The 23,536-nt window shown below is 47.9% G+C and overlaps 9 protein-coding genes across 9 annotated transcripts; 2 read left to right on the top strand and 7 right to left on the bottom strand.

Annotated features, from left to right (window-relative positions):
- Window positions 1–1,376: 1,376 nt before the first annotated feature.
- EPUS_08353 (uncharacterized protein) lies at window positions 1,377–3,583 on the bottom strand (the record flags this gene model as incomplete). Its single annotated transcript, XM_007805385.1, has 3 exons — window positions 1,377–1,893; window positions 2,938–3,247; window positions 3,331–3,583. 3 exons carry the CDS (start codon window positions 3,581–3,583, stop codon window positions 1,377–1,379), a joined length of 1,080 nt encoding a protein of 359 aa, XP_007803576.1.
- A 685-nt stretch (window positions 3,584–4,268) lies between these two features.
- EPUS_08352 (uncharacterized protein) lies at window positions 4,269–4,955 on the bottom strand (the record flags this gene model as incomplete). Its single annotated transcript, XM_007805384.1, has 2 exons — window positions 4,269–4,691; window positions 4,752–4,955. 2 exons carry the CDS (start codon window positions 4,953–4,955, stop codon window positions 4,269–4,271), a joined length of 627 nt encoding a protein of 208 aa, XP_007803575.1.
- Window positions 4,956–5,626: 671 nt separating this feature from the next.
- EPUS_08351 (uncharacterized protein) lies at window positions 5,627–8,115 on the bottom strand (the record flags this gene model as incomplete). The annotated part of the gene is made up of 3 exons (XM_007805383.1): window positions 5,627–7,475; window positions 7,524–7,916; window positions 8,015–8,115. The coding sequence occupies 3 exons, from the start codon at window positions 8,113–8,115 to the stop codon at window positions 5,627–5,629; spliced, it is 2,343 nt and encodes a 780-aa protein (XP_007803574.1).
- A 972-nt stretch (window positions 8,116–9,087) lies between these two features.
- On the bottom strand, window positions 9,088–10,456 carry EPUS_08350 (uncharacterized protein; the record flags this gene model as incomplete). Its single annotated transcript, XM_007805382.1, has 2 exons — window positions 9,088–9,986; window positions 10,039–10,456. The coding sequence occupies 2 exons, from the start codon at window positions 10,454–10,456 to the stop codon at window positions 9,088–9,090; spliced, it is 1,317 nt and encodes a 438-aa protein (XP_007803573.1).
- Window positions 10,457–11,452: 996 nt separating this feature from the next.
- EPUS_08349 (uncharacterized protein) lies at window positions 11,453–12,190 on the bottom strand (the record flags this gene model as incomplete). Its single annotated transcript, XM_007805381.1, has 2 exons — window positions 11,453–12,030; window positions 12,091–12,190. 2 exons carry the CDS (start codon window positions 12,188–12,190, stop codon window positions 11,453–11,455), a joined length of 678 nt encoding a protein of 225 aa, XP_007803572.1.
- Window positions 12,191–13,634: 1,444 nt separating this feature from the next.
- On the top strand, window positions 13,635–14,890 carry EPUS_08348 (uncharacterized protein; the record flags this gene model as incomplete). Its single annotated transcript, XM_007805380.1, has 3 exons — window positions 13,635–14,237; window positions 14,411–14,508; window positions 14,572–14,890. 3 exons carry the CDS (start codon window positions 13,635–13,637, stop codon window positions 14,888–14,890), a joined length of 1,020 nt encoding a protein of 339 aa, XP_007803571.1.
- Window positions 14,891–15,954: 1,064 nt separating this feature from the next.
- Window positions 15,955–17,088, bottom strand: EPUS_08347 (uncharacterized protein; the record flags this gene model as incomplete). Its single annotated transcript, XM_007805379.1, has 1 exon — window positions 15,955–17,088. The coding sequence occupies one exon, from the start codon at window positions 17,086–17,088 to the stop codon at window positions 15,955–15,957; it is 1,134 nt and encodes a 377-aa protein (XP_007803570.1).
- A 972-nt stretch (window positions 17,089–18,060) lies between these two features.
- EPUS_08346 (uncharacterized protein) lies at window positions 18,061–18,802 on the top strand (the record flags this gene model as incomplete). Its single annotated transcript, XM_007805378.1, has 2 exons — window positions 18,061–18,581; window positions 18,631–18,802. 2 exons carry the CDS (start codon window positions 18,061–18,063, stop codon window positions 18,800–18,802), a joined length of 693 nt encoding a protein of 230 aa, XP_007803569.1.
- Window positions 18,803–21,000: 2,198 nt separating this feature from the next.
- Window positions 21,001–22,093, bottom strand: EPUS_08345 (uncharacterized protein; the record flags this gene model as incomplete). The annotated part of the gene is made up of 2 exons (XM_007805377.1): window positions 21,001–21,489; window positions 21,557–22,093. The coding sequence occupies 2 exons, from the start codon at window positions 22,091–22,093 to the stop codon at window positions 21,001–21,003; spliced, it is 1,026 nt and encodes a 341-aa protein (XP_007803568.1).
- Between the last annotated feature and the right edge of the window lie 1,443 nt (window positions 22,094–23,536).

The raw sequence follows: 23,536 nt of genomic DNA, 5'->3' as shown, positions 1-23,536 counted from the left end.
AAAAAAGATGGACACCGTACAGCCAAATCAGAAGCGATATTGCAGGAGACATTGACCAATCAAAAGCAGGCGGAACGAAGGGATTACGCGTATGAAACCTGGCCAATAGGCGCTCTCAGAAGTTCACAACTACTGAAACTACTACAGGAGGGGCCTGAAGTATTGTTAGTCTGGTGCTAGGAGCAGCTAGGTCTTATTACAGCGACATAGTGTCAATTAATTCGTCAATCTAAAGCTTGTTCTGTGTGCATCCATTCTAACGAGTCAAATCATTACAACTAACTTCTTTGAGAATAGCGGCTCCGTACAGAGAGGGTTTACAAGCAAAGATACTAGCGCTGAGCTAATAATACTTCAGTAGTTTTAGTACGCGCTTTGTCTGCTCTTCATGACATCTCTACCAGACATTGTGCTCAACCACGAGCTCCTTGACGAATACACTCTTTGACGAGGTCTTGATTTTGTTCTGTGGGCCGCCAGCTCGGCATTTTACTTCCCACGCCGTTCACAAGGTCAACTACATTCTTACAGCAAGCTTCTACTGGAATTCGCAAGCATCAAGAACGAGTCCACGTTCCGCTCTTCCTCATCACTCCTGCGCATAGTCCTCTAATCATGGATTGTGGTATCTTGCCATGCCCGGTTCTCTGTATTAGCTGCGGTGGTCCGAATGCTCCCTGTTACTTCAAAATCATCGGTCCTACGCTCGGTGGGTGCTGTCTACCTTTTTTTGTCATGCTTCTTCCAGGTCAACTAGACGCCAGGAAGCTTCACGCCAGTTGCGGATGAGGATTTTGTTGTTTCTCGATATGCGATTATTCGAATGGTTCTGATGTGATGATAGGCTTCATCATCGCAGTATGCCTGGCACTTTTCTTTTGGCCGGCTGCTCTGCTATGTGGGTGCTGTTTGACGGATACAGGGAAGAGGTACGTCTTTCCTTTCACCCGGTGCTGGATACTTGGCTTTGCAGTTGGGAATTTGGCTGAGACTAGTTGTAATCACCTAGGTTGCTCGCCGTACCAGCAGATGCTAGTCGTCAGGTCGCTGATTTCTTTCCGATATGACGTTGAACGTGATATGCGCTCCCAGTACGGAAACGACTAATATGGCTACTTTCTTGGCAATTAATATACTCATGGCAGCATGGATATGGCGTTGGTGGTGTTGAATAGGGTTTGATTGCTTAGGGGAAGGAGCTACGCCTAATAGAAAATGTTTGCATATCGCTCGGTTTTCAGCCACAAAACCAGTACTTCAGATATACTTTTGTTCACTATTCTGGACCTATTCGTCTGCTGATATTCAGAAGAAAGCAATGGATTCAAATAGCCGATGAAGCTCTATTGAAAATGGACGGTCCCGCAAAACCAGCATCACCATTTTATCATCACCCCAGAATACTTGTCGTATTTTTCCCGGCCGATATGCGCCATAGGGCACTTTGGCATTGGGCTCCAATATATTGTCGAAGCGATGGAGCTCAATTCCCCTTTCCTTGCCAGATTCGAAAGGGTGAGAAATTCAGGAAGAGAGACCTCTTCATCGAAGAAAGATGGATGTTCAGCCAGGCAGATATGCTTGAGCTGAGCGTGTTCCGAGGGCTCACCATCGTAACCACAAACAAGGCCAATAAGTTTTTGAAGGAATCCCACAGCATCTTCTTCGTAGAAATACGATTGACGTTCGTTCTTGATTCTCAATGCGTTGAGACATGGAGGCAGATACTTCCGCGGATCGAGCCAAACAATCTTTTCCAGGAGCGTAGGCTTCTCCTTCGCTCTTTGTGACGGACAAGGCCTCTTATCGCCTGTCAGGGCCCTATCATAGTTCGTCTTTTCATAGTCCGCAAGATGATTAAATGGACCTTCGAGACGTGTAAGCTTTCCCAAACTGAGCCAGTCTGGTGTCAATTGCTGGAGCCGTAGCCCAAGGATGGGAAAATAATTCCAGGGCTTCCAGCGTTGCCGTGTGCTCGAATAATGCTTTAAAGGATCTCAAGGTGGGGAAGTAGGAGCCAAGAAGCCATGGCTCTGGAAGTGGTAGAGTAGTGACCCTCTAGGTACCCTATGCGTAAAAATGCGCCCACAGCGACTTTTTTGAGTGCTTAGAAACCGACGGGCCATTTCTCAGTGGATATTCTAGTTGACCTCAGGTAACGAGAGAGTGAGAGATCAACGTCAAAGGGTGATCTGTAAGTGAGTTCAACAGGTTGTTCACATCATACATCATAAATGTCAACGTGTTCAATCCTGGACATGGCGCAAACAATATCACTGTCAGTGCCTCATCGTAAACGGCCTCGATTTTCTTATTTAACAGCTGGCTCGTTTGGCCTCTTTCTCATAGCACGAGAAGAATCTCTTGTTGACTAGAGCGTAGGTCAGTCGACATAATGGATAAGTCAATACAGAAATGTAGCAGATTAGGTCATCTGGGAGTGATGACAAGGGGGCTATTGCTGTATGTGCGGCAGGTAGGATAAGCACGCTAATGAGTCTTATTTCATCTGAATTGGTTGACTTTGGAGGTAGAGACGGTAAAACAATGCCATCTTGCAGTACTCCGTAACAAAGGCGCAAAATATGAGTCTCGTAGCCAAGGCCTCATCAACAGATTTAGTGGCTGCTAGGCTGCCCACTACAGTTTGCTCAGGCAATCTTACAAGAGTAGAGATAGCGTTCTTCTATCATTGGAGAGCCAGGGATAACACAGTGAGGGTTGGGATATGGTTATAGTTACATTGTGCCTCGAAATTTCATACATATTCAGATCATTGCGCAACTTACATCCCACTTATCACCACGAAAATCCAATATCCCGTCATCTCATCTCCTGTCCGCCTGCGCCTTCTCTTTGTTCTCTGCTTCCTATCCTTGAACGCGTACACCCTTCGCTCCAGGCTTGTCCTCCCTGCTACCGATATCATTTTCTCACAGCCCTAATGGATTATCCCCCGTCTGTTCCTTGCCACCAATCTCCTTCTTCATCTTCTCCCTCTCCTCTGCCTCTGCCGCCTTCTTCTTGTCCATATTCCCACTTCCCACCCCTACCGCCTCTCCAAATGCACCACCACTCCTCATCACACCACCAAGAAGCGGATCCACGATCCCTCCCACAGGTCCGCCAATCTTCTCGAATCCTTTGCCTGCATACTTCCCGACAGGCGAGAGTTTATCTTCGATGGTATTGCCAATGTTGTTGCCGTAGGAGGAAAGCGGGTTGTTTACCTCGCCGCTCATGACTTCTGCGATGCAATCCAGGTGCGTTAACCACAATGAAGCTGATGAATGAAGCTATGCGACGTTCGGTACGATTAAAGAGACGCACTATTCAGGAACCCACCAGGTGCTTGACCCTTCTCCATAGCCTCCTTGACTTTCTCTTGCATACTGCCATCTTGTAGTGATTCGCTGTTCAGAAGCCCGCTTTCCTGGCCTTGGGTCATAGCTGCTTGGACCTTGTCCTGGATGGAGGGCTCTTCTCCGGATGATGAGGATTGAGGGATCGCGTCGCCAGAGGCCTGTTGCACCTGCTGGGCAAGTTGCTGGGCTATGTCCTGGGGATTTTTATCGTCGGTCATCTTGATTCGGTTCTCTTCTTGCATGTATTTTCAGCCAGGTGACCTCGATATTCTGAGTCTTCGCAATTGATGGCCAAGGAACACGCTCGATTCTCATAGGGGTATTTTTTATGAATGCGATTGTCGACGTTAATATTAAAGGTGGGACAGCAGTTTCGTGGTCCAGCATCGTGAAGCTGGCTGCCATGACGTCGCTGGGCACGGACCTCTTCAGCAAATCAAACTCTTGGCGGGCCAAGAAGAGGTAAGCTTACCCGGAGCTCACGTGCCACAGCTCCCCCTACTGCCGAGAAGAGTGAAAACTGTTAAAATCCAATTCAGAGATTATTGGGTTCGTGACCTCCTCGCCCAACCAATGGGTATCCCGCGAGTGGCAGAAATCAGTGCATGGAGGTGGAACCGACTCAATACATACCCACTGTGACACTCATCTGAGCCGGCTGTGTTGTATTGCTGCTCCACGTGTTGCTTAACCAGAACAGTCATGGGAAAGCCCATCAAATAGAGATTCATTGAACCCCAATGGATATACGGAACATATGAAACAAGATGGTTCATCAACTTGTGGTTTTATTCCATACCTAAAACGATGTTATGCTATGCTGATGATGATTGATGATCGGAATTCTTGTACAGTCATCACCTGATAGCAAATCTCTCGTTTCCAAATGTTTGGCCTAGGCCTTCATTGATGACTAGCCCTCCACTGCTTGCACTCATCCTCACTGATCTCTCTAAGCTTATTGACTTGTGCTGCTGAACCTGTCAATGCCCCTTGCACCATCTCCACACCTCTAGACACAGCATTGCCTCTTGCTACTGCGTATGTGATTGTCTTTGCCTCGACCTTGATCACTCCAATTCGTGGATCATCGGGACCACCGTCATGCTTGCCATCGCCGAGATCGCCGACCCAAGTTCTGAGCTGTGGACTATAGTATTTCTTGACCGTCTCACGATCGGTCAGGATGCTTGATGAGCCTGAGATAGAAGCCCATTCGCCGGTGGCGTTGAGAAAGGAGATGTTGATGGAAGGGTCATCTTTTAGATCGTCTGTTTTGCCGGATTCGGTGTTGGTGTGGAAGAGCAAGTCAATGCCGCCACCCTCCTAAATTGGAAGTCAGCCAGGAACAGCAGGTATTGGTGGGCGGAGGCGATCCGGACATACCTTGGCAGCAACAGCCATGCATCTGCTAACCAGAAGGTTGGAGGACGCATTGTGAGTTGTCATCATGCCAAACTTGCAAGACGAAACGAAGCTAATAAGGGTCTCAATCTTTTCCTCCAGAGACGGATCGTCTTTGTTCTTGGCTGTGTATGGATCGGCTGGTGCATCTCCCGTCGAGGTATTGCTGAATTCTTTGGATGACATCGTGAAGCGGCGTGGGTGGTAAGTGTACAATACTCGCGGAGGTGCAGGTTTCGTCAGTCCTGTCAATGAGCGACTTAGTATCCTTGCTTGATGGAAAGGTGATAGACAAAGAAAAGAGAATTGACTGGGTGGATTCCGAATGACGGTTTGTGATAGAGGCCTAATAGAGATCAAGAACATGACAATGAACTTACTTGATTGCTGAAGTGGAAGATCTAAGTGCGTTGATATGATGATGTCTCTAGGCGTTGGTTGAAATGCTTTCAGTTTTGGTCCTGACGTCACTGAGGATGCGGAAATGGTAGCTCTTGGCAATGCTTGATTCCCGATCTGCTATAAACTAACTTAGCAGCAGAGATCCTTCTGGTGGAGTAAACAGTTTTAGGATAATTGACTTCCTTTGGCATTATTGGAGAGTTTTCATTAATTGCTCTTAATACATTGCTATGGTAGGTATAGTCTTTCTTTTGTCCCGTTGTGCTCACTGCTATTCGCTTGCAGCGACTCAGACTGATGATTAGTGAAATGATCAATGGTATAAATAGCAACATTCCAGGCTGGCTGCATATATCATCCTGATCAACGGTGACTTCGCCGAAATGGCACAAAGAGCAAAGCACAACGAACCCTGGGATAGTCAGAACAAAACCGACCCAACATATCCCGGTTCACTAAAAGAAGTGGCCCGTTCCGATAATCCTTCCACTCCTTCTCTCCCTCTCCGTGTGCCTCCACCATCCTGGACCTCGAGCGCATCCCTGGTTCCATCGTCCCGTACATCCGTCCCTAATCCACGCAGGTCCATTAACAGCCCGGTCATCTTTCTCTTTAAGCCTCAAGAGGTCTGCCCAACCTATAATCCCGCCCTCCATATCATACCCAGGGACATCAGGTAGGAGATTGAAGCGTGGCGGGTTGAGAACAGAGGAGGCAGGTGATGAGACAGAGACAGATACCCGCCCAAGGAAAGGAGCAAAGCTGTATTCATGAAGTTTGACGGGCTGCATGGGGTCGCTGCGACAGACGGATGTAGTCTTTTCCTCACTCGATGAGGCATCAAGCATAGATGAAATGGCGGTGGAGAACTGTTTGTTGGACTGAGTCATCGGAGAAAGTGCACGATCAGCGCCAGTGTCGAGACAGGGATCTTGCGGATCAGAGAACAGGTCTCCTGGATCTGTTGGATCTGTGGATACGGAATGGTTGGAGGAACTTGATTTATGGCTTGATGCTTCTTGGTTGCTGTGGTCGGTGATAATGACCTTGCAAAACTCTTTCTCGGATTTCGAAGCGGAGTCAATGTAGCTCTGGGCACGAACGCGGGCGGCATGCAGAGAGTTGTTCGTTGGGAGAACCTCTGGCATGGCCGATTTGCTTCCTCGTGACTTAGGAGGTAGGCCATACCGGTCAGCTGGAAGCAGAATCGAGGCATTTGTGGTAGGACGACAGACCTCCTGGAGGACACCTGGAGGATCAAGGTCTTGAGGGGCTCGCAGAGCAACTAAATTGGGAAATCCGGCATGGAGGATGGAAGCTGCGAGATGAGAGTTTGCCGTTTGACTCCCCTGGCTGGATGGTGGTAAGTCGGCATAGTATTTGGTAGAGGTGTATTGACCAGAGGGGGCTACATCCCAGTGAAGATGCTTTAGTGTTGGCGAGGCCAGAATAGGCTGAAAGATCATAATACTGTCTGGTATAGCCGGACTGATATCTGCTTGAACGATGGTAAATTTCAGAAGCTGGGGCAGTGAAGTCAGAATCTTAGAAATCGTTACGAGTTCCCCCAGATTCTGGTGAATAAGCGTGAGAGACTCCACTGTGTGCGCAGCGGGCGAGGCAGCCCAACGAGAGAGACCAGATCCGGAAATGCCTGGGCATTCCTCCAGCCGTAGAGAGATTAGTGCTGGAAGTGCAAGCAAAGTCTGGTCCATAAAATCGTCTCCATCAAAGCAGGATACGCAAAGGTGTCTTAGAGAGGGTAAGAGTGGGAATACTCTGAGAAATAGTTCGTGCTCGAGTACCCCTGTGCCACCTGGAGAACAGAACATCAAGGTTTCTAGCTGAGACCAGGCGTAATGATAATGCATGAATTGGTAGACCTGATGCTCATCTAACAGGCCTGGTGAGACCTGGTAATGTGATCGTTCTGTAACGGCTTGATTTTCAGAGACTATCCATACGTGCTCCTTGAGTCTTCTTCGAGTCGACAGAGCGTGTGTCAGACGATCGAATTCGTGGTTGTAAAAAGTGTAGAAACCCTGGAGTCGTTCTAAATTCGGACACACCATAACCAGCGAGGCAAGGAGATCTCGATATTCTACAAACCCAGGATTCGGCCTGGCGTTCGGCAACAAAGGTGGTATTGCCGGATCCGGTACGGTGAGCTCTTTGACAAGAGCCCCAAGCATCCGCCTTTCCCGCAATGTCCGTCGTAGCAACCTCAGCCTTGTACCATATTTCATCTTGTATTTCTTCAGCTGGGTTGGAGAATCATTGTCCGAGATATGTATTTTGGAATATCTGTATACGTCAGTGTGGAGTCCACCAAAAATGGGCGTATCGTCTCACAATGTCTTTCGGACTGCCCTGTCCCATGACCGGCTTGTGAGTTGTAGAGCTACGAGATCGCGCATATAGCATGTTGCGCAACTCGGTGACAGTCTGTCCGAGTGCAGGTCTTGTAATTGCTCTAGTATACAGTCGTACACTCCTTGCGATATTCTCTTGAAGATTGGGCCTCGTTGCAAGCCGGGATGGGAAGGTTTCGAACCAAGGGAGAAAGTGCCTGGTTCTGGCGAGGGTACCGTAGGCTGCGTATAATTGGAAACCCACGATGTATTTGAGGATCGTTGGGAGGGGATAGAATCGAGAGAACTTAGTGATCCGTTGCGGGGAATGTGGGTCATGACTGTCTTGACCTGCTGAAAGAATATCTCGGTGTTGTCGTAGACGGTTGGCTGTCTGCAATATGTCAGCCGATGCGGCCCTTCAAGATGCCTCCACCGTTCATCCAGCAAATAATCCATTAGGGAAATGATCAGGATGTGCAGGAGCCATACCGTCCCCCAGACATGGCAGCTGCATCATCCGGGCTCAATGAACCGCGATGAACACGCTTTGGATCCACCGCGAAAGGACGAACTTGATATGGGTTTGCCATGGCCGGCATCCGCTGTGCGAACAAAATTACCTGCAAGGATATGAAAACATACACAACGAAGCGCGAGAGGGACGTCAAAAGAGAAGAAAAGATGCAGCCAGAGGCCGCCCATGGCCCAAGCCGGGAGCCAGCAGCGTAAGTTAATGAGCAGGTGGGCTGAACTAAAAATAATAGTTGGAAATGTGGCATAGAGCGCCTAACGCGATGGTTAGTTAGCTCTCAGGGGAATCTCTTCGCTAGTCGAAAGGGACTGTCTAATACTGCTAATGGGAGTCTTGGGAAGATCAGCTCCCTTGACGACGATAAGATAGTTAGGGGTAGCCCATGTTAGGCCATAAAAACACGAACAGAGCATGCTTGTTCCCAGATCTGGTCATGGGGCCCATGGACGAAGTGAGCCGCTAAAGAAGCGGCATTACCTCGCGCCTCTAGCCATTCCGCTAAATGATGATGAACTCAAAGTGGCGACCTCGTAAGGAACAATATGAAGCTGCTGTCAATTGAAGACTTTGCTTTGTCAACAAGGACTTTGCATATTGAGCGTTTGACGTCAGAGAAGGAGTGAAAGGTAACGTTGCTCAGGCATTGCAGACAGCACCAATAGATTGAGTTACGCCGGCGGCGGCTGCTCCCTAGCTTCAACCCCACGTCCCCTTTTTCTTTCAATGGATCTTTCTCCTTTTCAACGTGTTCGCATTACCCTCGCAGTAGTGCCAACATTCGCCTTGGAGGGAACTGCAGATGGCATGTTACATCACAGTGCATTATTGGCCTTTCTGCCAATTTACTCAGCGATGTACGACGCACGTAGTACTGTAGCTGCATCGATTCAATTAAATGACTCGTGAGACAGGGGGAATGACAGTTTTACCACGCTCGAGGACTATGCACTTAAGGTACACTAGCTACTGAAACGATATTACAGAACAACATCATAGCTTACCGGTTTGTGACGAATGAGACTATCTCCTTTCATCGTCCTTTCTGTCCCTGATGATCACCCATCTGGCGCCTCATCATGAGTATTTCATGCTTAGTGATAAATATGCCTGCGCTGGTGTCCTCAGAGGCACCATTGCTGGCCTGGTTCAGTCCCAAAGCATCCACAAGGTCCCTGACTTTGCCTCCTTCCCAATACTCATCCTCATTAGTCCAAAACACTCGTCTTATTCCAGCCCACTCCATGTATAATATGCATCGATAACAAGGTCTTGAAGATGTAGCGGAAAACTGTGGCTCGCATTGCGAACCTTCCTGCAGAGCGAGCTTCGGTGGTGGAGGCGCACTACACTTGAGCTCATCATGAAGTGATAGCGGACCTTTCGGCGAGCAAGGTGCGCTCAACGTCTCCGACAGATCTGAGCGTATAGAGGACAGTGCGTCGTCTTGTTTCAATTCAGGCTGGCTGTTCCTCTTCATACTGCGATGCTGCCATGCCTGCCGGACAACATAGAGATCTGCTCCGTTAAGGCGGCTGTCCAGCCTCTGCGGGAGTTTCCTGGCCTTTGGAAGAGTCTTAGCTGCTGGTACCAGCATAGGCCCCTGATCTTGATGTGGAGCGCCACCTGGCGTGCATCTCCGTTGTTTGGATTTTGCTAAACGCACAGGATTTTCCTCCTGAATATGATCTTCATACAGGTACTGGCCTACTTCGTACTGACGCGGAGCTGTAGAAGGATTCTTCTTCTCGTTCGTCTTCTTCTCGTTCGTCTTCTGATCTGTGGTCGGGTTGTGGCCAGGCTGGTTGGGAGCATTGTTGTTGAGCTTGGAGGAGTCCACGTATATCGGGTTCAAAACGCCACACGTCTTTCTGTGTTGTGAAGCCACCGGACTCGATCTTCCCTCCAGTCTTCTCTGTTGTCTTGCAGATTCTTTCCACGTATTGTTGAATCTTCTCTTTTCGTAATCTACGTTCTTGTTTACCAAGACCTGGTGATCTGAAGCACGGTGTTTCATACCACGCGTTGGAACGAGCCGAGGCACCGGACGGGTGGGAGGACAAGGACAAGGCGGATCGGATGGCCATCATCTCTGCATGCATAGACAACGCCATATGAGCATCTGCTCTCCCACCGCAGGCATGGAGATCCTCATCCCTTCTGTTGAATTTGTTCTTCTGCTTGGGCTTCTGCTGGGGCTTCTGCTGCACTAGCATATCACTCGCTGTCTTGCTGCGCCCGTTCTTCAGAGCCCCACCGTTGAAGCCTGGACGATAGTGATTGAACCCACGACCAATGACTTTGCCTCCTCTAACAATTATGCAGCCATGGCGGTAGTGCAAAGGCGACTTGGATGCCTGCTCCAAGCAGAGGGACAGATAAGTATCCTGACGTGGAGACATGGTTGGTTTGGAGGCTTCTTTCAGAAGATCGAATGTACGGACTTAAAGTAGGCGTGGATAGAAGTATCAAAGGAATTGGTAGACGAAATTCAAATCAGCGACAATGAATTGCTTGCAAGATCAAGTTGCCTAAACCTGCAACGGATAGAATCAGGTGAATTTGATCATCTTGGCAGCTTACCCGGATCCCGGAAACTACTCCCGTAGAGGCACTAATATTGTTAGCGTGAGCTAGTGATAGCTAGTTTTTTGATACAAGGGTCCGCCGCCCTCCAGAGTCATTGTAAATTTGACCCCTCACTAATCATGATGACTGGCTCTATTCTGAGAACCATCCAGACTAACATCGTTTCAGTAATGTACAGATTCGTTGAGACTGTGTTAAATACAGAATTTCTAGCTTGAAGCTGTCAGAATCCCTGCACATATGATACGTATCTGTTACGTATTAGCATGATGGTACAAGGGTCCCCGCATGCAAAACGCACGAAACGCTCTTGTAACTGTTACGCCCTGTTATTTATGGCAGTGAGCATTGCTGTACGAATTGAACGCCAAATGCTGTTTCTGAGCTGTTACAGTAATGCGCTTCTATAGCTATTAGTATGAGCAAATGCTCTTCTTGATAGGAGTAACTCAATCAAGTGAATTGGCACTTCCGTACGCTGTTTGCTACGACTTCTAACAGAAGCTACCAATACTTATGCCTCCTACCGTAGTAAGAGCAAATCAAGGGTCATTCAGAGATTGAATCAGTCATCAATCATCGATATGCCCGGCCAGTCCCAATGAGTGAGTACTCTGAGGCGTAAGTTTGTGGGAAAATTTAAATGCTAGACTAGCGCTCTGCCTACTTTCATCTCGACTCTTCCCCTCGGCTTCCCTACTCTTGTAACTACCCCTGTTGTACCTCGAAGATAGTGGTCCCCATGTTTCAGCCACCTACACACTCTCTCTCCGTTTGTCTACTATTGTATATGTCCCTTCCGTTTTCTCTCAACTGACAGGTTCCAGTTGCCCTACTTCCACTTTTGCATCTCGTAACATTTGCACAACTCTCATCACATCCTCGGGCTTTGAGAATAAGGTGGCTATTTGTCTCATTTTAGCCTCCAAGGCACCCAGTTGGTTTTTGACGATTTCTTGCTCTGCCCTTGTATTCTGGTTTTGATCACCACCCTGCCTGTTCGCGATTTGGGTTGCCGGCTTTGGCGAGCTTCCTCGAGAGTTTAGTCTTGCCTGATGTAGGATTCCCTGACCGGCTGGCGCTGGAGAGCTTGCTCTGGGGCTGGATCTTGCTGGATTTAGGACATGACGACTGACTGCCCCCTCCTGGCCGACACGAGGTCCTTGGTTGCTTGGTGCTTCAGGCCCAGCTGTATGGTTCTGGCTGACTGGACCTCCATGACTGGTTATTGAGCTCTGTTTGGTTCCTGTTCGTTGATCGGCAGGAATTTTTGGCCGAGGAGCAGTATTCTCGTCGGGTCCAGCCGCAGAACGATTCCCCGGAGTCTGTAGACGGTCTATCAACTCCTGTGCAGCCTCAGGGTCCATAGGGATTCCTTTATATTTTTCTGTGTTCAAAGATTTTGTATTAGTCAACAGTTCACTTGAGTCTAGGCATGTAAGCTGACCTTGACTGCGTCGGACCTCCTCGGGATTATTTTTCAAGCGAGCTTTGGCAACTTCTCTTGCCTTTTGCGTTGCTCTGATGACCTCGTCAAGAGAGGCCATCTTCTTTACGAAAGCGAGCTCAATGATGAATTGAAATTGAAAAAGTTGATAGTTTTGGTTGTAAAAATAAATTGTAACGGATTGATCGTACAATGTGGTTGCAAGATTTGAGTACGGGTGATGGCTGTCATTTCAGTTTCAGCTAATGGAGCTGACATTTAAGTAGGTTCCGTTCACTAGGATATCCAATGTGTAGGTGATACTCTAATACATTTATTGAATGGAGTGTCTTAACGGTTTAGCAAGGGTACCGCTGTATTAGCATCGTTAGTTTAATGCCATGTGCAATTGGCGGATGTAGCCATATAAGCGCCAAGGGTTCTTGGTAAAAGTCTTCGCGCTGCTTAAAAGTCGGGAGATAGAGGCGTACAGTTCCAGGCCGTGCCCTGACGCTTTTATAATAATGTTTAATTTGCAGCTAGACAAGAAGGTGTATTTTCTTCTCAATCAGTTATAGGTTTTCCTTCGCCTTGGCTGCAGGGCATTGTTGTATTGGAAAATAGCTATTTGGAACCATCGTACTTAGCAAAATCCGGTGTTCTTGAGTGCGCTAAGAGCACAAATAACATCTGGCACGCTGCTTGTAGCCACCTCTGCTATCTTTGCAAGATCCTTACCTCGAGGCCCAAATCTTGAGACGAGCAGTGGGATGTGAACGCAACACAAATGATTCCGAAAGACTCTGGGGGGCCCCACGGCCACGCGCCCCCAATGATTCTAGCCACCTTCATTTTCAGGTCCTGATGTGAGCCAGATGTGGGTGCCACGAGCTCGTGTTTCATGTGGTTCGCTGGGCCCGAAGCCACCTAACAGCTCGAGAGGTGGCTGAGAGGATGCATCTTTTCGGACCTTGTAACTCATTCCGAAGCTGAAAAACGCCCGAAGCGTTTCAGAACCCTCGAGTCAAAGTTACCATTCTTACTCTTGGTCCTACCTCGTCTTTCAGGTGGAATCTCACCAACCTAATTTCTGCCTTGTTATTGGGTAAGGTAACTTATGTTGGGAACTTCATATTCCTACATCTTGCAGATATGGCCCCACTAGATGAGCTCAATCACCACTTGAATGAGACTGCTGCAAAAGACTGATGCTAGAAGGCACATAGCTTTAGAGTTGGCTCTATTGACAACGTGCCTAAGTCTAGGAAATCTGCACAACTCATTCCAACGATATGTGGACACTCCAACCAGTACTGATACACTTCAGGCCCGAGCTCACCGTCCAACGCGAAGAGGGATCGAGGTGTCCCGACTTCTATTTTATCCTAAATCCTCCGGTCGAGTTCGAAAGAAGTGAGTCCTGTTGTGTAATGTTTGTGCGAGATCATGCTTGAAGGAATGGAACGCGAGAGCATATATAATCATGGTAGAAATAGCTTACTTCCATCCCAATATTACAGCGTCCACAGTACCCTTCAAGTCCCTTTCAAGAACAGATCAGCATCATGATATCTTCCCACCAATCCCCCTTGTTTGTACCGGCGACGAAGGCATATTGCCAAGTTTATTGTGAGGGTCCTTATACGAATCTCGACATGATTCAGTACTTAATCGACAAGTCCACTGTGATACCCCAGAACGGTCAATCCCCAAGGCAAGCAACTATTGAGGATTATGTTTCTGAACCGAATTTAGTTGGGGCCGTAACAAATCAGAACATGTTCGAGGACAGTATCAAAGATGGAGGTGCCCTCCATTGGCTGGTTGCCGGCCGTTCCGGGGTCTGTACCTCGTTTGCGATTAAAACGGTAGATCGGCTATACCACTGGTTCCCAGGTGAAGAATATGAATTTGTCTTCTATGACCTTGGACAGCACAGACTTGCTATATGCAAGAAAACTAAAATCTTGATCGATTCCAGTGCTTCAGAGGCCGTGAAACTGGAAGAGGGCCAGGAAAAAACCGTCAACAAGCATATATTTCTCTACGAAAATCAATGCTTAAAGTTTCGTGGGAAGAACGAAAACGTGAATAAGGTACGGAAAGATTCCTCAATGTCCTTGCATCACGATGCAGCATTCCCACCGATCAAGGGCCTGCGGAGTGAGGTACGCAGAAGCAGAGAGAGTAGAGCACCATCTACCAAGCTGCACTTGAATTAGGAGAATCATATGCTGCTAATCTCCGTACCTCGCCTTGTGAGTCCTAGTGTGTTCCATTTCATTGTCCCGTCAAGCCGAGCCAGCGCTCCAACACCGCAGAGATTAATCTATTGGTATAGTTCAAAATTGCCATGACCTTAAACGCCAAAGCGGCCCTCATTCGTTGCCTTGGACAACTAGCAAAGAATGACAAGGCCGAACTTCTATGCTTTTTCCGGTAAGATCCATGCTACGCAGACCAGGGAAAGGAGGAAAGACACTGACGGAACTCTGTTCATAGGGGCTATCTGCGTCCTGCGTTCAGATATGGTTTTGATGGGATGATCAAATGGGTACCAACGAGAAAGGTTGTCGAGCTATCCTGGAACACACGAAGCGGCGTAAAGGTACGAGGAATCCAGTTTGGATCTGGGACCGAAGACACCAACCAAGACTGCATTAGCCAGATTGAGGATTTCCTAAATATGAAAGACTACGGGATCGACCGGATGGATCAATTCAGCTGTGTTAGAGAATGGCATGAAAAGTTGTGGGTCATTGCCGCTTATAAATGGGGGTATCCAACTCTTCAACCTATCCGAGCCAAAGGAAGACGCTGAAGTCTCTATGTTAGAAATTTCAAAGGTGTCTAATTCTTTAGGTAATGGATAGTTACGTGTGATGGGAATTGTAGGCAGGATGACAAAAGATTTGTGTGGAAGTGAGGCCACTACGACAGAGAGTGAAATGGGAGGGAATTAGTACTCGATATTGCCTATGTTATACAACCAAAAACTAATCCTTGAGCAGCGTCTTCAGAAGGAGAGGAGAGTCCTCCTCTCATCAACAAGGGCTACCCACTGGCTCCATAGGCACTCCTCTGACCACTCCTCTGCGGAATCCCATTGCGATCTTGGTTGGCCATGTGAGAGATTCAACATCAGATTCTGAAACCATGGTGAAGATACATTCTTCTCTTGGTGTCACTTGACTTGTCACATTTAAAAAAACATGTCAAAGTCTGCCTGGTGTACCAGGCTAGGAAATGGATCCTAAACAGCCTGGAGGGCACCAAACTGGCCTTCCCGAGCTGAGAGTGGCCCAGAATACGGCCCCACTGAGGAGCTCAGGGTAGAATTCAGTTGATGCTCTGGGCTGATCTGGGCTACTCCGGCTCTGGCCAGCCTTGCACAGCTACAGGTCAGGGCAGTGTATTCATCACTCAGGTTGCATTCAGATATGCTTAGCTCTTGATGTGAAAATGGGGTTTGGAGAGGCCAAGATTCGGGTCTGAATATCGACCCAGCATTCCAGGAATAATGAATGAGACAAAATTTGCACCAAGCAGTCAGCAAGCGAGCCTTATTATACTAAGGCGGTGTCAAGCATAGGCGTGTAGTATTGGAGGTGCACCAGACCCCGCAGTATTGGTCTTATGGGTCAGTTTTCGACACAGTCTCCTGTTTTAATTATCATCCATGCTCGGTACAGTGCTCATCAGATCATTCCGCTCAGATTAGTCCTTCTCGCTTCCAAATCTCCTCCTGTGTTCTTGTGCGCTGCTCGACGCTGGGTGTCAACCTTCGTTTCCCGAGATCTATCCCACAACTAATTGAGACATCGTATGCACTACGGTAAAAAACAAAGATTAGAAGCAGGCGAGATAATGGAACGAGTCTCAGGCTTACTCTTGACTTAGGATCCCCAGGCTTTCCAGTCTCTCGTAGTCCCAGATCATGTACCCCCAACGTCTCAAACCAGTGTAACTTGGGTTATTGGCGTAGTCGGGGAAAGATCTTGGGTGGCGTCGGCCCTTTATTGCCCACGACCAAGCTGCGTTGTGCTTTTCGGCATCGTCGATGTATTTAGCATTTTTACAGTCATTCCCAGAACAACACGTTCTCCATGGGCTTAGTTTTGTGGGCAAGGCTTCCAGAGCCCGCCCAAAGGGGTTCGGTGCAAGATCCGTGCTTCCAAGAGCGTCAAATCTGGCTTCAGATGTATCAGCTGTCAATATCGCTCTGATTTCTTCTAAGCCCCTTGATAGGCAACCCTGCAGCCATCCTTCCTGAAATTGGCCATGGGCATCATCAGAAAAGAACCAGTCAACATTGTTCCATCTGCTGTCAGGGCCGGCTGTCTCGATGATGTGTGGCTCATCCTCCAGAAACCCTTGCATGAAATCATCCTCGACTTGGTTCAGATATTCTGTAAGTCTTTCAATAAGGTAATCCCGTACGCAGAGAAGTTCTTCAAGCTCCCAATCTTTGAGACTTTGCAGAAAGTCACATGACTGCTCGCTTACACTTGTATCATCTTCCTCTGCATCCAAGCGAGAGAAGAGACTACCGTAGAGCTCCAAATGATAAAATGCTCGTGCCAGTCGTGAATATTCAGTTTGTGATAGAGCACGACCTATCTTGGGGCTCGCGGCTCCGTACCAAGAGGCCTTCGTCGACAAGTGTGATGTCTCAGGATACAGATAGTTCTCGATGATAGGGAGGCGGCTGACAACAAAGTCCGATATGAAAAATTCTACGTTTTCATGAAACTGCAGCAGCATCCTCGATGTTTCTAGCGGAATCTCATAGGATTTTCTCATGGTCGTCTGTCGAGCATTTTCCAGAGTTTCGCATAGAGTCCCGTGATTGTTTTGTGTTGCTCTATGCTCTTGCTGCTGGAGCGCAGCTAGCGCAATTGGCACAACAACCGGTGTAATCTGGTTCCACGTTATGTGTGAGAGAACAGTTTGCTTAGAGGTTCGATACACTTGTAGGTATCTTGGAGAGGCCCTCAGCAAGGCAAACAGCGTTTTCATGTTCGGTATGTGCTTTAAGATATGGCATTGGACCTCGGGTGGCAGGAGGTCAATATGTGTAGAACGGTCAAAGAGATGGAGAGTCATCACGACTAATAATCAACAGTTCCCTTGAAATATCCAGAAAATTTGAAGAGATCTTCCAGCTGTAGGGCGAAAAGTGAGCTATGACAATGAGCAGGAGACAAGATGGCGATTATCGCGGAACAATTGTCTCAGCCTGAGATGCCCGTTTCAGGTGGACAGTGATTATGTAAGCAGCTTACTCATAGTTACAGCATCCAAGCGCTGTTTATCTTTTGAAACGTGACCAACATAAACTTGAAATCCATCTACGTTGGTACGACCTGTTGCAACCAATAATCGAGGTCTCACTCTCACCGGCATGTCTGAACAAGGCGCCCGTTGGGTAGTGTTTGTGGCCAATTAAAATGGTCGATGGCCTGGTTATGCTCAACACGAAACAATACCTTCCCATGTTTCGAGATCCTTTACAGTCACATGTGTGCCAGCTTCCTCCTCAAGCCAATAGCGTCTTTGTTATTTAGCATTGTGACAACTCGCTTCAACACACCATCTCCTTGAGCTGTAACACCGAAATCCTTCTACACTGCTGCTGGTCGGACCGACATATCATCGACTGGCTCTGGACTCTTTTGCTTACGTCACAAGAAAAGCAGCTCTCACCCGAGACGCTGTTTTTGCTCGATGTATCAATTAACAGTCAAGTAGCGTCTCAGATTTTCCTGCGGCGTTACAATTCTGTCTAGCTCCTGATGGCATATAAGAGGCAAAAATATCTCTTTTCAGATCTAATCCTATTTATACATTTTGTACAATACTACCTGATTTGAGTTTTTCCCACTATTGGAAAACTTGCTATTGCCTCCAAGGTACATTTGCACATCTCTTTTGCTATCGCCTGGGTGTACCTCGAGTCAACAACGATATCACCATCTACTTGTATCCACTATGTCTTTAAGAAACCTGTCCTGTCCCCCTACCGGCACTTCCCGCCCTGTTACTGGTCCACTTCGTCACTCGAGCCGTCCTTCTGACAGCGTTACACGTTACCCAACGGACAAAGTACGGGAAAGATCGAGCAGAGATCGAAAGAAATTCGTTCCATTGGGGGAGGATGACTATAGAAGGGAGCAGGCCGAGCTCTATCCTCCCGATGGATACTTCTCAACAACTTCGAAGCAAAAAAAAGAGAACGGAAAAAGGGGAAAAGTAACAAGAGACAATCGTGAATATCCACAGGCTTATTGCGAGGACTACAAGGAGTATGATGATGCCAAGAAAACCGCCATAGGCGCCAACGGGGAGTACCGTAGCCAAAAGGACAGATATCAGGAGATTGAACGCAAGACTTTCATACCTAGTCTGTATGATTCACATATTGGGAACGATGACAGAAGTGGTGTCTACTACCCTCAGCATCACAGAGCCTTGCGCGAACCATCAGACAGAAGAGAAGATACAGCATATGAGTAAGTTATGCCACTTTTCTGGGGATTCTTTTCTCAAAGTATATTTCAGCTATGCCACCAAGAGAATGGACACTTTCGAAAAATGGCCAAGGATCAGCAGGTCAACCAAATCGGATCAGAATCACTATACGGCGACTGATTATGCTTGGAACGAACACGAAGGAGCTTTACGTGATCGTAACAACCATCATCGATATGCTTCACCAAGCTCGACACGGTAAGGCAATCCATCCACAATTGAGTAGATCTCTATCAATTGTCTATGACATGGGACTGACCAGATATTGTTAGGAGCTGGTGATACAGGTCTTTTGGGAAGGCAAATTCTCAAAGAGGTAAGCGTGTATGTTTCGTTGGGTGTCACCAAATAATCGTCTCCTATGTGTTGCTGTCACCTCTGTACCGTACCAAGGCGTCATTGGTTCATGATAATCAAAAATGAGTTACTTTTACAGCTGTGCTTGTTTTTCCTAAAGGCAGTCTTCTTTGTAAAATTCAAGCGACACTATGCATGAGATGAATTGCCAAAACCGAGAACACATAAAAAATATTCTTTTCTCTTTCTTAAAGGGACCTCAGGGTGGCAGCTTCGGCCGGTGCAGTGATTCCCTAGCACTTCTTTGTATGCTGTGAGTTCGGGTGAGGACGGCATGGCTGGTCAGAGTTCTGACCAAATCAGTGCCAGGCTCTTTCCATGTACCTTTCAATGGTGGGTTCACATCTCTTTTGACTTTGCCCTATCTTATGGAAATAGCCAAGCATCCTTGATGCACTACTGATTATAGATCGCATAGTGTTTCCTTGAACTTTTATGGTACTCCCTCAGGCTTTTGTCTGACACTATCAAGTCACAACATCTCCCCATGATCAATGATGTTACCAAGAGCCTGGCTAACTCCTTCATGTCATGCGCTCGTCTGAGCTTGCAAAAGCGGACAAAACCCTCAGATATCAGTCTTTTGTCCTTCAGTGGCCCCTAGCTCCTGCCAGGGCACCCATATGATACCTATCCAGCCAGTCACATAGGCAGAGAATACTTCAAACTCTACTTCTCTTGACGATAGTAGTCCATGTTCAGCTTCAAACAAAACAAATTGCTCTGGGTAGTATGGTAACGGCGTTAATCCGCTGCTGGGCGACGACAGCAGCGTCCCCACCTGCTCTACTGACTTGGCAGATCATTAAAGGAAATCATACACCAGGGAGTGGCTGAGCAGAAGCAAGACCTGAATTATGAGCAAAAGTTTGTGCTGCAATGACCTTTAGATGAGTGAAGATCATCTCTGTTCTGGTGGAAAACCCAATGGTCGAGAATGAGGTTTAAGCTTGGCGGCCGCATCGCTGGCAGGAATGGACAAGAGACGTGTTTTGAACACAGTGCCTGATGGATAATAAGGGTAAATTGATCGTGTCGGAGCACTTCCTCAAAGTGTTACTGTCTTCGAGTTCCCACCACCAGTTGTGGATCCTCGAAAGGTGAAATTGTACGCCTCTGGGTACGACGATGGTGGTGTGGTGTCACTGAAATTGGGTCGTTAGGCAATCTACAGGCAGGTCAGAGTTCTGCGTAGCGAGAATGCTGTTTTGGCAGCTCCACTCGGCCGACGAAATATATGCCTGGAGAAGATCATATTGGATCGTAACTGCGCAAGCTGTGGATCAAGGATAAGTCGTGGAAGAGGTGGAATAATCACAGAGTAGGTGGTCAATCATGTCAATAGACCAGAAGCCTCCACGAAGCTGCTGAGAGGCTCAATTGCGGGAAAAGAGAGTAACATCACGTTGTCTTGGAATTTTGGAGATCCTGGTATAGGACACCATACGGGCTACTGTAATTTGGATATAGTTGCATTGTACTCCGTATGTACTTCGTAATGTGACGGAAACTGAGTATTGCTAGCTTCAATACTTAGCAGTTTCTTCTACTAGCTAGGAATGCCCTCTGCTGCATATCAATCATCAGCATCCTGTGTCAAGCTTCAATTTTGGCTGTCTGGTCTAGAATACTTTATGTCTGACCTGAGGAATCTATCTTAGCCGGATCAAGCGAAAAGCAACATTAGATGCTACTCGAGCTCAACCAAACGGCTCAAAAGGAGGTTCTGGTTATGCATCTTTGGAGTGCTGTAAGAAAGAGAAAGATAGATTTGGGGGTGAGAGTTAGCTGGTCGATGGTCGGCCAACGTTTGCAAGAGCTCACAACGTGAAGGCAAGGGCATTGACTGGTGGCTGAGGATGATGGCTACAAAACCAGTTAGCAGAAGAGCGAGCGTAATGCGGGTGCCAGCTGGATGGCTACTCACCGAGGCTCAGATCAGCAGCGACTGATTGATTGGTTGCGCGAAAGCCGGACGATGGACTCAGCGACGTGAGCTTAAACAGTTACATCGCCAGGCTGTGCTAGAACCGGCCCCTCGCGCTACTCCTCATCCGCTTCCTCATTCTGCTGCTCTTGATCCGGCTGCTCTCTGAGTTGCTCTATAACCTCATATGCTTTGCGCCATTCCCATTCCTGCGCTGCCTTCTCTCTCGCTTTCCTCTTACCGTCCCTCCGATTCATCCAACCATTGTCCTGTTTCCATCGTGGGATCATGCCCTCACGGCGGTGCCCACAATCGTCAAGATGCTTTGCAAGAAATTCCAAGCTCGTATAAGATTTTGCGCAGGTCCAGCACTTACGCCCGCCGCCGTGCTGAGCCCAGTAATTAAGAACGTTGTACTGCTTGCGCTTGAACGGAATTCGGTGTCTGGGAAATTGTTGAAGATGGTGCTCGAGACCTTCGAACGAGGCGAACAGCTCATAACACTTGCGACATTCTGGACGTAGCTGGTACGGTTGAGCTGCGTCCACGTTGGCATATATCTGAGGGCGCCGTTTGGCAGCCGTTTGGTAGAGGGGGAAGTTCGCCTGGGATATCTTCGAGAGGAGGGAATGATATCAATCTTGGCGAGGGGGGCATTGGAGCAGGCTCAACTGCGTATTTCTTATCGCCACCATCTTCTAGCTCACCGTCGGTATCTCCTTCATGATCGACCAAGGCTTCGCTGTGGCCCATATCCCTGACCTCGTCTTCGAAAATTGTGTCCTGTTCAGGAGTAGGGTTAGGAAAGGCGATACGAAATAACTTGGGCACATCCACCTCATATTCGAACTTGACATATGAGGCGTGCAGGGTTCGATCGAAATGAGCTCGGATGCCGAGTTCCCCAGCACGGCGGTTGTACTGTCTAACAAGCGGGTCTTGGTAGGAATGGATGGTTATCCACTGCCCAAATTCACCGCCATAAGGCCTTGGCTCATAAACAAAGAAGCTCTTGTCTTCCTCCGCCGCTGTTTGAAACTTCTTGCACTTTGCTACATTCAAGAACATGCTTAAAGGATCCCTCATCTCCGGATGGTCATGTTCGGTGACGGCGACGAATTCCACCGCTCGTCGTAGGGACCAAATATCGGCCAGCATGATATTCCATCTGTCTGCAGCACTAAGCGCAAGGTTTGTAGCGAGGTGCATTTCCAGAGCACAGCCTCAGTTTGTCGCGCTGAGTGAATCAGTGCTCGGATACATTTCTCATAGTTGTGAGATCTCGCAATAGGTTGCACCTCGTCAGCCAAGGGATGCATGAATTCTCCTTTACCAGGGAGCAGATATCTGACCTTGATTGCCAAGTAACGCAATCCAACCAGATTCAACTCACAAAATCGTTGTGGCATTGGACATTGAGAGGTGCGGGTCTCTATGTGAAAGAACCGCGGCTTCCCGAAGGCGAACATAGATCTGAACATGCTCCCACCAGTGCTGGGCAGGACCAGGACATTCTCAATTGCCAGTATCAAGCCAATCGCTTCTCTGTGAATCTGAAGATTGAGGCACAGGATCTTTGTGGTGCCTATACCATTGTGCAGATGTTCATGGTTTTTGCCACAGAATCGCTCGCTTAGACCACAGTCTGGTCTAAGGGTCCAGAAATATATGCGGTCTCTTATTTCTCTGGGCAGGTCAGTAAAGCCAAGTTTTCTGCAGCACTTGTGTGCGGGTGTACGATTGGTTCTCTTGTTTTTGCGCCGTTTTTGTTGTCGTTGTCCATGGTTTGGTTCTGAGCTATTTTGGGGGGGGCAGTTGCTGGCGGTGGCTGGCCTAGCAATGATAACAAGCCCAGTAACCCGTCCAAAGCGCCTATTTTCCCAGCTGTCACTCTGACCCGAACACTGCTGGTTGCCAAGGCTTGGGCGATTTGACGTCGCTCATCTTGTGTTGCAGGTAAGGGGCTGCTTGGAACCTTTCTGTCTGAGGGCCCATAATGAGGGTGAATAGGCAGATTTCGGTCGTGGAAGAGTTCTATGTTTATATAAAAGCAGAGCTGCGTCGTGCTGGCTTGTTCGAGCTGAAGAAGGATGGCCAGAATTTAACCAAAGGTGAACAGCTCATCGATATGAAGGCAGGACTTTATAGGTGGCGGTCAAGCACGGTTGGTCCAGCTCACAAGTGACAGTCATAGTGAACGTGTTTAGAATTTCCTTGTACACTGATGGAAGTCACAGTCCAATATGATCAGTGATTCGAATACGTTGTAGTACGTGTCTGAAGAAAGCTGTGCGAACACATCTTCCGTAATATGGTTTGTGCCAAAATTCCAGCATTAGCTTCTTATTGCTCCAAAGAGCTGTTGGGTGAGATTGAACAGGTAGAAAATGAGCCCAGAATATACATTACCAAATAAGGCAAGCCTGGCTGTCCACCATGATTCTGTGAATAGCCAACGAGCCAGCTTATATACATCTGATTGTAGCATTGTGCTGCATCTCTTGCGCTTTGAACAGCCCACAATCTGCAACGAGCTTGCAAGAACTGGAGACAGATGTTTGTGCAAACGACATAGAAAGAAAGTGTGAAATCAGACAAACACCAGGAAACAGCAAACAGCGAACAGCGAACAGCAATCTTTCTTTGGGGGGG

The sequence above is a fragment of the Endocarpon pusillum genome (genome assembly GCF_000464535.1).
Source record: "Endocarpon pusillum Z07020 unplaced genomic scaffold scaffold4259, whole genome shotgun sequence".
NCBI lineage: Eukaryota > Fungi > Ascomycota > Eurotiomycetes > Verrucariales > Verrucariaceae > Endocarpon > Endocarpon pusillum.
This window is presented reverse-complemented; position numbering and strand designations above follow the sequence as displayed.